Source organism: Pollachius pollachius (genome assembly GCF_949987615.1).
Source record: "Pollachius pollachius genome assembly, chromosome: 10".
Classification (NCBI taxonomy): Eukaryota; Metazoa; Chordata; class Actinopteri; order Gadiformes; family Gadidae; genus Pollachius; species Pollachius pollachius.
Window position 1 is genome coordinate 5,197,614 of NC_136943.1, and position 12,729 is coordinate 5,210,342.

The window sequence follows — 12,729 nt, forward strand, 5'->3', positions numbered from 1 at the left end:
CATTCAGTCACATACTGCTCCTAAAAAAAACCTAGAATCTAGCCCTAGTTACATGTAAATATATGCAGTGCTACAGACAGATTCTGTGTTTGTTTCAGCAACAATCATTGGCATGGCAACGCATTGAACACATTTCACAATGTAACTTTCTTCTCAACGATTTTATTGCATAACCTGTCAAACTACAATGATCACCTAAAAGCCAGAAGATTGAGAAACGATAAGCTGAGAAAGATAAACAACTACAGTCAACATGCTTTCATTGAAATTTAACACAATTATGGTTCAGAAAACAAGAACACGCTAACACAATTTAGTAATACATGTTGAAACTTGAAACTGTGATCATAATAAAACAAATAAAAAATAAAAACAGTAGAACTACCTCTAACAGTATCAATATAATATAACCCTAAAATATACTCAAATAACTCTAATATTAATAGTAATAAGAAAAAAATGTATCATGAATATTATATGAATAGATGAATCTGCATTTACAATCAACATCTTTGTTTCACATTTGGGGTAGCAAGATCCCATAGCGCGTACATTTCATATGAACGAGGCCGTCATGAACAATAATACAAGGCATACATACAACAATACACACACAGAAGGACTTAACATCTCCTTGCATAATACTCAGCACTAAACCCCAGGGTAAGTTTGGTTTTAACTCAGACTCTCAAAATCCTCTGGAGTCATGACCAGGGTCGGGCCAGCCGGCAGCGTGTTGTCCGTGTAAGAACTCACAAACCTAAAGTCACTGGTTCTCGACCCCGTGGTCAGGTAGGTGTCGTAGTTGTAGGTGCTGCGTAGCGTCCCGCTGGTGTCCACCTCGGCGTAGTTGGGGGGTAAGTAGATGCTGGGTATGGCCACTGCTCGGTCAAAAAGCGGCCCTGGCTTTCGTCTGCGGCAAAACCTCACGCCAAGGACGATGACGATGAAGGCGATGAAGAAGGTGGACACCGACACCAAGGCGATAATGAGATAAGAAGTCAGTTTGGAGCTGTTGTCGTCGAAGGACTGCATGTTTTTCAGCTCTGGGACATCGGCCAAGTTGTCCGAAATCAGTAAGGACACGGAACAGGTGGTCGAGAGGGAGGGCTGTCCGTTGTCTTTAACCATGATCACAATATTTTGTTTCGTGTTATCAGAATCAGAAATGTCTCGCTTGGTCCTGATCTCCCCACTGTGCAGACCGATAGTAAAAAGTCCAGGATCAGTGGATTTAATGATCTGATAGGACAGCCAGGCGTTCTGTCCAGAGTCCCCATCAACGGCTAGCACCTTGGAGACCAAGGCACCTGCGTGTGTTGATTTGGGTACCAGTTCATTCATGAAGGAGTTTCCCTCTTGGGCGGGGTAAAGTATCTGAGGAGTGTTGTCGTTTACATCCGTTATGAAGACACTCACAGTCACGTTGCTGCTGAGCGGAGGAGATCCGTTGTCTCGTGCCATTACATAGACTTTAAAGCTCCTAAACTGTTCGTAGTCGAATGACCTAACGGTGTGAATTCTCCCTGTGTCTCCACTGAGGGATAGAAAGGAAGACACCGGGTAACCATTCACATCACTTGGTAAGAGGGAATACAGGACCTTGCCGTTTTGTCTCCAGTCTGGATCTCTGGCTGTGACCGAGCATAAAGTGGAACCCTGTTGGTTATTTTCCGCCACATACACGCTGTAGGACTTTCCCTCAAACACAGGCGGGTTGTCGTTGACGTCAGCGACGGAGAGTTGGATTGCTTTTGAAGAAGACAGAGGCGGAGACCCCTCGTCTGTTGCCGTGATTGTGATGTCATAGTCGGCCATCGTTTCCCGGTCCAGTTCGCCGGTAGTCACTATTGAATAGTAGTTTTTGATGGAAGGAACAAGCTTGAAAGGAGCGTGTGGCTGAATGGAAAGCTTCACCTGTCGATTAATACCAGAGTCTCTATCCTGAACGGTAATGATACCTACCTCCGTACCAGGGAGGACATTCTCTTCTATGGGGTTGACCAGGGATTTTAGAGCGACGACAGGGGTGTTGTCATTCACATCCGCTATTTCAATGATCAACGTGCAGAATGAAGCTAGGCCAAAGCCATCTTTTGCACTGATTCGAATTTCATAGTTGGACTCTTGTTCATAGTCGATTGGTGAAATGACTCGCACTTCACCAGATTTTTGGTTAAGGGAAAATACGTTACTGTTTTCTGAGACGTGATTCAGTTCATACATTACTTCACCGTTAACTCCTTCGTCGGCATCAGAAGCACTCACCGTTATGACTATAGTGTCAAGAGGAGAATTCTCTGGTAGAATGGCTTTGTAGACGGCCTGACTGAACACCGGGGCGTTATCATTTGCATCTAGCACAGCGATGATAATGCTTACGGTGGCTGATCTCTGAGGAGAACCGCCATCCACCACCATCAGAAGCAGATGCATCTCTTGTTCGGCTTCACGGTCTAATTCCTTTTCAAGCACTAACTCGCAATGCTTTCGTCCGCCTTGTTGTGTTTCAATATTCAACACAAAATGGTCATTGCTTTGTAAAGAGTAGCTCTTAATGGCATTCTCACCGATGTCAGCATCGTGCGCTTCGTCTAATGAAAAGTGAGCTCCTTTGTGAGTAGATTCATGTATTTCCATTTTCCTTACGTCCTTTTGAAATTGCGGGGAGTTGTCATTAATATCTTGAACATGAAGACTAATGCGTTGTAGTTCCAAAGGGTTTTCCAAAACAAGTTCCAATTGCAGAACGCATGAAGGTTTCTTTCCGCAAAGTGATTCTCTATCAATCCTGTGCGCAACGGACAAATCCCCATTGTTCACGTTAATGTCAAAGCATTGCATTTTGTTCTCCTCAGTGTCAAAATGTGCCTTTCGAGCAGCCAATCTGCCTCTATCCAGGCCGAGGTCTTGAGCAATATTTCCAATAACAGATCCCTTTTTCATTTCCTCGGGAAAAGAATAGCTCAATTCACCCGTAGCAGAATGCAATGTCGGTAGAATCAGACCGCAACTCAATAACATTGATATAAATACGTTGTTCCGCATTGTTGAGAAATCCCGTCACAAATAAATACAAAAATATCTGAATAGGCCTATATATGACGAGTTTAGGCAGACCACCAAAACAGAAAACTATTTCAATGTTGCTTCGGAGTCAAGTTTAGTAAAAGAGTCTCGACTAGAGTGGGTGGAGACACAAAGATGGAGTAATAAATTAAGCTCCCAGTTCTAGCATAGTAAACAGGGACACTAAGCGGTGTTCTTTGGTATGACATGACATTATACTGCCAATGCGTTATTGGAGCGATATGCATGGGCTAAACACGTGACACCGGGTGTCAGACGGTGTGGAGCATCCGGTGATCCATGCCTTATAATGCTACTCATAATTCATAATCACAAAATGTAATAGGACACGACGGACTGAATGCGGGCCGCTCCAGCACCATGGAGAGCGCCCGCCGTTCATGTATTTCGTCCCATCTTAACTTCAAGGATCGGGCATTATATGCAACAGCACATTAAGGGCTAACATAATAACAAATAATAAAATATAACAACACATATTGATATGTAATATATAATAATATATCCGATTTGATAGGTTGTTTATCATGCTAAAACCATGCTCATCGTCAACGCATAAAGGGTCAGACTTTTAAACACATGCATTAGATCATTTAAATAATAATGTAAAGGCTACATCTTATTAGAAAATAACGCACGCAAACATCCTTCTATCTGTGTAAGTGCGTGTGCATGTGTTGTCAGTTCTGTTCAATTCTGGAGGCAGCATAAATATAAAATGTAGACGGCAATGTTCTCCAGTATGCGGTCAGTAATCTAGAGTGAACCAGGGAGATGGTGGTCATAGGTCTAGCGTTACAGGGGAAGCCCACTCCTTACTTTGGTCGGCTCAGATTCATGGGGAATTTACTCTTGCCACAATCAGGCTATGTTGTATTTTTATTTTTATTATATTTATTCTAAAGCAGCATCCACACGGGAGCTGTGATAATCGTCACCTGACTGAAACAGTGGAATACATATTTTTGGAATGTTCCGAATATAGATAATCGACAGTTTTAAAGGAGCACTGACAAATGACGGGGAATAAATTAGTTTGATATAAATATTTCGTCGACCATCCACCATAGAGACAATATATTTACAGCCAAACATATAAAGAATATGCATAATTTAATTTAGAGTATACGGCTAGATAGTTTGGTTGATTTTTTGTTTTCGATCTATTATTACTCCGGGTCAAACGGTGGCGATAATGCACAGAAAACGTAATTTTTTCTCGCCAAAATACTAACTAACTCAAAGAAGAAGAAGTAGTACGCTCTCTTTAAACTTTGTTATCGCTGAAAAGGCCATGGAAGTGTTTAATGCCGTTGTGATGCTGAAATGGAACCTACAATCCACGAGCAAACAGGTGCCATACAGATCACACATTTGGACACGTCTTTATTTAAATAGGCCAACGTTTGATGATTGATTTAAGACCGGGCCACACAGCTGGTGGTTTCCTGAGTTCCAAACGGAACGCACAGCTTCACGTGCACACATTTTGTGAAATTGTACAATAGTTATCTCCTAATAGTTATATTGTACAATAGTTATCAGATTTTCTTTTATATGATCGTTCTCATTGTGCAATAAGTCACTATTTGTCCCCCATGTTAGGTATCCATTGTCTGTCATTTGTTTAGTTTATAATATATCATTTTCTATCTCTTATGCGTGTCGTTCAATATGGGCTTTTTAGATGGGGTAATGAATGGATTAAGTTGCTGGAACGAGATGCAGTGTGTGATTCAATCTGTTTCTGTTTGCTGTTTTTTACCGTATTGCTAACAGTGAACCTGTGTCTCTTGCTAGCCATGTAGGCTTACTCCAATTACTTAATACGATAATTGCCCTCCAATTACCTATCGATAATTGCCTTGCTCAAACTATCTCTGTGTGTGTGTGTGTGTGTGTGTGTGTGTGTGTGTGTGTGTGTGTGTGCGGAGTTCAACCAATAGGGTTTAGCATGTTGAAATAGGCTTTTTAATGCAATTTAAAATGCACTTTCCAACTCTTGCCAGCAGAGAGCGCCTTGGCTTTACCACACTGGGCCACCATCCTTAGCAAAGAGTAATAAAAAAAAAGAATCCTGGTTTTCATGTTTGTTCTTTCACCCCATTGTGCAGACACATATGTAAGGTGTATTTGCTATGAAACGGGAATTGTTGTTTATTTTAAAGGCACAGGATTGTTTCAGCAATCCTAAAATACGACCGCCACTCAATTATTTATTTTCATTGTAGACCTATATATTCTTATTCTGACAAAATATTAAACTTCCCCGATTAATCCGAACCTTTCCTTGTTATGAAGCCTTCATAACACGTGTGTTTCCAAAGTTGGCAGCCAAACATCTGCATATTGTGTTGTGAGTCCCACACAGTATGAAATAAGATGACATGACAATTGCAGTGTCTCACTAATACCACACGTGTAGGCCTATGTTTTGTAGCACCGTAAACACTATTCTAGTTCTCATTCATTCCAGGAATGATTAGTCGGATTATTATATATATTTTTTATACTCACTATGATAATAACAGAATATGGCTGTATGATGTTTCCTCTGCTGTGGATATTGTTTTGCTTATCTGTTTAACTGGGCGGTGCCTTTAGTCTTTTTACAGAGTGGGCACTAGGGGGATCCAGGAGGATTCTGCAACACCACAATTGCAATATGACATTGTTAGTTTTGGAAGAACTGGGATAGCATTGTGAAGTAATTTGATTCTGTGTTCTATTGAACTCCTGATTAATTGTGACGACATAGTTGAAAGCATTCAAATTTTACCATGTCAACAAACTCCTACATTATAATGACTTATTATTATGTATTATTAGTAATACACTTATATTGCCTAATATCGTTTTTTAACAATAAACAAACATTTAAAGTGCAAAATTGGTTATATTAATCACTGAATGTGCATTGCAATTGTATCTTGTATAAGAAGCAATAATTGAAAGCAGAGCAAACTGTCATTATAAACTTGTATGATGAGTAGTGTGGAGGACATATACAGTGTGTAGGTAAACACGTAGTAGGTAGGCCTATATGTGTACCTTAAAATAGAATCGCTCCATGGCTGCATGGAGCGAATCAACATAATAAAACATGCAAAAAATAAACATGAAATACAAATCACTTGGGACAGCAGTTCAGTGACAGCAGGTTATTCAACTGTCAATGCACACTATAATATGTAACATGTTATACCATCTAGTGAAGTGAATACTAAATGCTACAGAGAGCCAGATGGTGCCTTTTCAAAAGGTGCTGTAAAGATTTCATTGGTGACTGTCTGTCCTCTACAGGTTTAAAGATGAAGGCCAAGGTGGACATTTGCCATTGGCTGAATCCATCGACATGCTGCAAACGTGCCACCATTGTGCAGATAGAGGTTGAGCACGTGTGCCTGGGAGCCTGCCGACAGAAGGGGGCGCTTCAGAGGTTTGTCTTAACCCCAGTTTTTGACGGTAATTTGAGGAGAATTTTTGCTGCAGGAGCTTTTCTGCCATGCTCAGTTTTTACTCTTAAATGCCATATATTAAACCAGTTAGCCATACAGCCTTTTCATCATAGCTCAGGTAATTGATTACCTGCTCTTCCCGAAGGGTCCATCTGCTTTCTTAGAAGCAAGCATTTTCATAAAGAAAACATTTTAATGAAAAATGTAAAATGCAAAACAAATTATTATTGATAAGCGAATAAGAAAAAGGATGAAATATTCAGCAGTGAATGTGGCGTTAAACACTGCCTTATTAGCTCACATGAAATCTTATTAGAACTAGTGCTACCTGCAGGAAGATTAGAGCAGTGGTAGCTGGAGCCGCCTCCTGCTCTGTGGCCCATGGGAAAGGCAGGGCCGCCAGCCCAATCCTCCTCCCCTGCAGCAACATACAGCCTCTTTAGTGGCTTCTATTTATGGAGCTGAAGCACAAATCCCATTGACCTTGATCTTTAACAGCCATGACAACATGAGGTATAGACAGGACATAGCCCTACGATTAATTCCCCAAAAATAACTCATTCATGCATTATGTTTTATAGAATTGTCATTTTCTGTAGCTGTATACTTTGAGCGGCTGAATTGTTTCATATAAAATACATTCTTTGAACGATTTAACTTTGCAATTCGTGTGTGTCTAATGAGTAACACTCAGTCATAATAAATACAAAAGCTGAGCAACTTACAGGTTTGCTAAATGAGACAGGCATCCGGTCACCTTCCTTAACTATTTGGGAAGCCAATATTGTGACGGAAAAAAGTGCATATGTGTAGTTGAGGCATTTGCTCACCAAAATAAGAGCGCACAATCACAGTAGGGGATCACATGTGATAACAAAACGAAAGCAGTGGAACCGTGTCACTTCCTTAGCTCCTTGATTCGGGCTCGTTGCAGAAGGTCAGGATCGAGGCGTCCAGCATCAAGCTTGAGGTCATCCATGTTCGAGTCATAAGCACATGTCCGTCTTGGCGTCACATGCGTCACCAGTACTAAATTATGTCCCTGCATATCTATGGCTACAATACTGAAATAGTGCCACCTGTTAAATGATAATCATCATAGTGACATTAACGTTCAGGAACAGTGTACTGCAGGATCACTCGCTCCAAAAACGCTTTTTAGCGACGTGAACCATCCGTCTATGAGGTCAAAGCAGTAGGATCACTATGCTGGTGCATGGGAGTCCAGTAATAATATCATCTAATGCATCGAAAGACATCTAATGCTCTGCATGTTCTGTTTGAGACATCTCGCATGTCAACATGGGCTGCTCAAAGAGCATCTGACCTTCAGTTGTCAGGTGAATAACTCGTGTGTCTATTTCATATGTTACTGCTGCCACATTCAGTCAGCCCATACATATTCATTGCTTTTCATGAAAACTGTGTTAAAGTGTTTGGCTGAAAACTAGAAAAGTGTGTTGCATAAGGAAATACATACATAGTAGACATGATGAATTTGACAGGCAGGCATGCTAATGGAAGTGACGGACATATATGTGTTAGTTCTTAATGGGCTACAGACTTTTCAAGTGTTTGGCGGTGTAAATCTTTGTGTGAACGTGTCTCCTGAGTAAACAACATAAATATACAGACATTCTTTACATCACTCAGCAACTACAACCCAAACCACTGGCATGTCTCTTGATTACAGTCCTCGGCTGGCACAGTCTGCATCTGGAGACTTTAGCTGCCTCTTCGATGGCTACACTTCACAAGTGCAGCTTTTATCGCTAACAGCAACATTTACGACTCAAGATGTTAAAGGTTTACTTTGTCGTTATTATAACTGTGTATTGATAATTGCCTATGCTAAAACTATCCAGTAAAGTGTGTGTGTGTTTGTGCATGTGTGTTTGTGAGAGAGACCCTGCAGTCCTTCAATATTTTCATTAACTGCCTTGAACCCCATGGCTCTCATAAAAATAAGTCTTGGCACTTCCGTTGGCAAAAAGTTGGATTTATTACACATATTAATCTGTCCTTCATCCGTCAGTTCACAAAGTGGCCATGTATGCTTGCCTCAGCAGATTGGTAGTACTCAGTCATGTATCGGGCCCAGGTCCTTACTTCTCTGTACAACCCCAGCTCTATAGCTCTGGTTCTACGATGTCTGTACAGCAGTGTGTGCTACTCCACGACATCTGGACACAACTGCACATGGACAGTGCTCTTGTTGCATGATTTATTTTCACTGTGTCCTTTATTTGTTTCATGCTAATTCCCCAAGCACTTTTTTTCAAAGGTGCAAAAAAAATAAAGGTATTATTCAAGTATTGCTTGTCTGGTCTGTTAGCTTGTAGGTTATCTGTCAGTTCAGGCCAGTTAAGGCTTAATAATAACTAAACATGCCTAGATTATTAATTACATAGTGAGAAAAATTGTTATTTGTTGAAATTAATACAGGAAAGAATTCACACCAACCCGTCTCCACTAGCCACCTCTGTTTTAAGAGTATAGGTCTGTTACCATAGAAACCCATCCTCTACAAATTGTAACCATGGAAACCTTTTGTCCGTCTCTTGGGAAGGGGGCATATAGCCAGGTAAAATAACTATGTGAACCCTTGAACTCTTGTGCCTGCCTTTCTCCAGCCCGCCTGGGAGCATGACTCAAACCAAGGGAGGGCAATGTACTATTTTGAGTACTAAATATACCATTAACACATTTGTGACAGACATTTTACAACAAATCACATTTGATAAGCGAATAACATTTGCCACAACCTCGATTTATTTATTTTGTCTTTGTTGGAAACCCCTACAATACATACAAAGTAATTGGTAATTTGAACGCTTTGTGAGGTTTCAGATCACATCCTCTTTCCTTTTACAATATTCATTGAGGGATCGACACGTCAGCTCATTTGAATCATGCTGTGAAAATGCTTTGTTTCACACATTCCTATAAATAGTTCATTACGTTCTCATAGTAGGTGATATTTTATAATGTGGACGTTTGAAGGGCTGACGAGTTGAAGTACTAATGAGCAGGGACATTTGTTCATAACTAGGCCAGCATGATGGATGCCTCCTTTATATTTGTTATTTTGTTCCGGAGAACAACCTTCCCACTGGGGCTAGAATCAATCTCCCCTGCCAGCGCCACTCCATTAAATTAAATAAATGTGGGGTTGGAAATCTTCCGTTCCCTGGGGACACTCTGGGCAATATGTGACCATGACTGTGGCACACAGACACAGCTCGATCAATAGGATACGCAGGTCTCTCGCCCACTCTCTTCACTCCCTCTCTCTCCCTCTCTGTCTGAGTGGCCTGAGCTTTTCTGACTCCTTGTCAGTTCTGTGAGCGTGGGGGTGTGAGGGACATCGGGGTGAGACAGTGTGGAGTGTTGGCATGTGAGACAGCACAGAGCCTGGAGCTCGAGATGGGCCTGACTGGTCTGCTCTCACTGCCGTGCAGAGATGCACTCCTGCTCCCCTCTTCAAGGCCAGCGCCCGGCCCTGCCATCTCTGCCCTGTGTATTTCTCCCCCCCCCCCCCCCCCCCTCCCCCCCCCCCCAACTACAGCCATGAGGTTAACATTTTCTCTCATTACGATTGCTTCGAGATAACAACGATATTCAGCACGTAGTTAAATGTATTATAGATAAATGTGGGATTTATTCCCTGAATCAAACCCAAGCCCAAATGAGATTCTAAACCAATATCCGATCCATTAGCAATTATCTTTATGTTATATGAATGTATGGTTTATGACTTTCCATTATGATGTGTTCAAATGCAACAATTCCAATACTCATTTTTAGAAAGAAAACTTTATTAGTGATTTTAGAAACAGAACACATTATCACGGTATCCATTTAGACCAAATAAAAAAAAAAAGCCAAAAATAAAATGGATTTACTACTTCACCGTCACAGTTGATGAGTGGGTGAAAAAAGGTTTTACAACAGATCTGTGCTGATCCATTTGGGTCCAGCACATTACCACCATTTTGTCACCACCATACATTAGGAAAGAATGACAGCCCAAATGCTTACTAAATACAAGCATACACTACATATATGTATATTTTTTTGTACATTGTTTTGTTTTTGTCTTTTTTTTTTAATTTTGTCCTTTTTAAAGTAGGCTGTAAGGGGAGGAGATCATACATAGTTCAGTTACAATATAACAGTGTTAGTAAGATCGTCATGTCAAAGCCAGACACAAAAGAGTGATTGTTTTTTTTCTTTTCTTCTCTTCTCATTTGCAAAAAAAACGTAACTCATATTTGGGGGAAAAGGGAACAAAAAGAATAAGGGCTCAGGAGCAAATATTTCACACTACAGCATTTACAAATATCTAACAAGGTTTAGTTAACAAACAACGCCACGGTCTGTGGGGTGTGTAGGAGAGTACTAGGTAGGAGATGTTTGGCAGAGGCAGAGGTTATACATACACAGGTCTCCTGTGTGAGTCATGAAGTCAGATCATCATACAAAAAGAATCATAAAATCATAGCCATCTATTTATTTATATATATATTTCTCTATATAGTTTTGTGTTTTTTTACTTTGAGAGCAGTACATGCAGCAGCCACTTAGTGGAGTGACGTCATACTGAGCCATAAAACATTGTGGGGTGGGAAGGCGGGGGGGTTGGCTTGCAGAACATACAGGCAGGGGGATGGTGGGATGATGGGGTACAGGAAGTGACCCCAGAATGGGGTAACGCCCATTTCTCCTATCGGCCCCCCCTGTTTCAAAGTCTCCCGAGAGGGGTTGACAGGATAGGCTTCAGGGTGGAGACCCCTGGACGCTTGCGTGTATTTTACAGGTGTTTTGCATTGAGTGATCTAGACGTTTCTATTAACAGAGTACGCTACAATTAGGGCGTGTATATATAAAAGCCTACACATCACGACCGACTTTAATTTTGTTTTAAGCAACAATCCGAAAGGAATCAATCAGGCGCCAAAATAAAGGTCTACATTGTGGTACATGAGAGGAGGAGGGCCAGCCCATAGCACCCTCCCCACCACCTAAATCAGGATCTCCACCCTGGCCTTAAGGAAGCCCTATCCCATCTGGTCCCCTCTCATCCGTGTCTACACGAACAGGGAAGGAGCGCTGGTCCTCAGCATTGACGAGGCTAAAAGCGCTGACCACTTTGCACTTGAGAGGGACGTCTGACAAAGACAAAACAATGAATGGCCTCCAATACCGACCCCGGGGCCCCGTCCACATCACTCCATGCCGTGTTCCCAGCACACCACAATGTTCTCAGAAGGCCCTCCTCGAGACCCCCAGCAGGGGCCGGGAGTTGGAGCGGGGTAGGGGTGGGTGGAGCTAGGGTTGAGTTAGGTTGACAGGGTATTATAACCAGCGCCCCACCGTCAATATGCAATCATCACCCAGGTAACGGCAGGACGGGGTGGGGGGGGGGGGGGGGCAAGCAGAAGCGTTGTATTTAAAGCTATAGAAAAGAGAGGAAGTAGGAAATCGTGGCTGTTCACTGAAAACGAGTTAGCAGAGATCAAGTTCACACGTTTCACCATCACATAAAGTAGGCCGTTGGTGGGAGGATGGGGGTGGAGGTCGGGCAGGATGCAGGAGGGAGGACGGGGAGAAGGCTGGGTGACGGGATGTTGCTGTAGCTAGAGGGGGGGGGGGGTAAGGATCACTGGTGATGTCAAGGTAGCCAGGCGAGGGCGGGTCGCTGCCAAACATTCAGAGCATCAGGGTGTAGCAGAGTGGCTGTGGGGGGGGGGGGGGGGAAGGCATATCAAAAGCGTTTCACCAGGTCTTCCACAGAGTGCCCTTCACACAGGGCCAGCTCGGCGGGGGCTCCGCTCCCCAAGGCTCCGCAGGAGGTCCGCCTGCGTCTCCCCAGCCCACCGATGCGTGAAGCGGGGTTCAGGCTGAGGTGTGCTCCTCTCCGTGTCCTTTCAGAGCCGTCGGGCGGACGGACTGAGGAGCAGTGGCCCCCTGGGGGGTCGGCACTGCTTCCACCCTGAGAGAGCACACGAGCACACTGCCACGGAGACTGTGCAGGGCAAGGAACTTGCAGTGTCTTATTTTGAAGCGTATCTCGTAAGTGGTGTTAGTCGGAATTGGGTTTGTTGTCTCCTTTTCACATCTCTCTTCATAGGTCTCCAGAGCGTTCACGCCGAGTTGGACATAATATCAGGTGTCTGGT

General features: G+C 42.7%; 1 protein-coding gene across 1 annotated transcript; it reads right to left on the minus strand.

The window, feature by feature from the left end:
- Nucleotides 1–675: 675 nt before the first annotated feature.
- Nucleotides 676–3,054, minus strand: LOC307081607 (protocadherin beta-15-like; the record flags this gene model as incomplete). Its single annotated transcript, XM_079744856.1, has 1 exon — nt 676–3,054. The coding sequence occupies exon 1, from the start codon at nt 3,046–3,048 to the stop codon at nt 676–678; it is 2,373 nt and encodes a 790-aa protein (XP_079600982.1). The 5' UTR covers nt 3,049–3,054.
- Nucleotides 3,055–12,729: the final 9,675 nt, after the last annotated feature.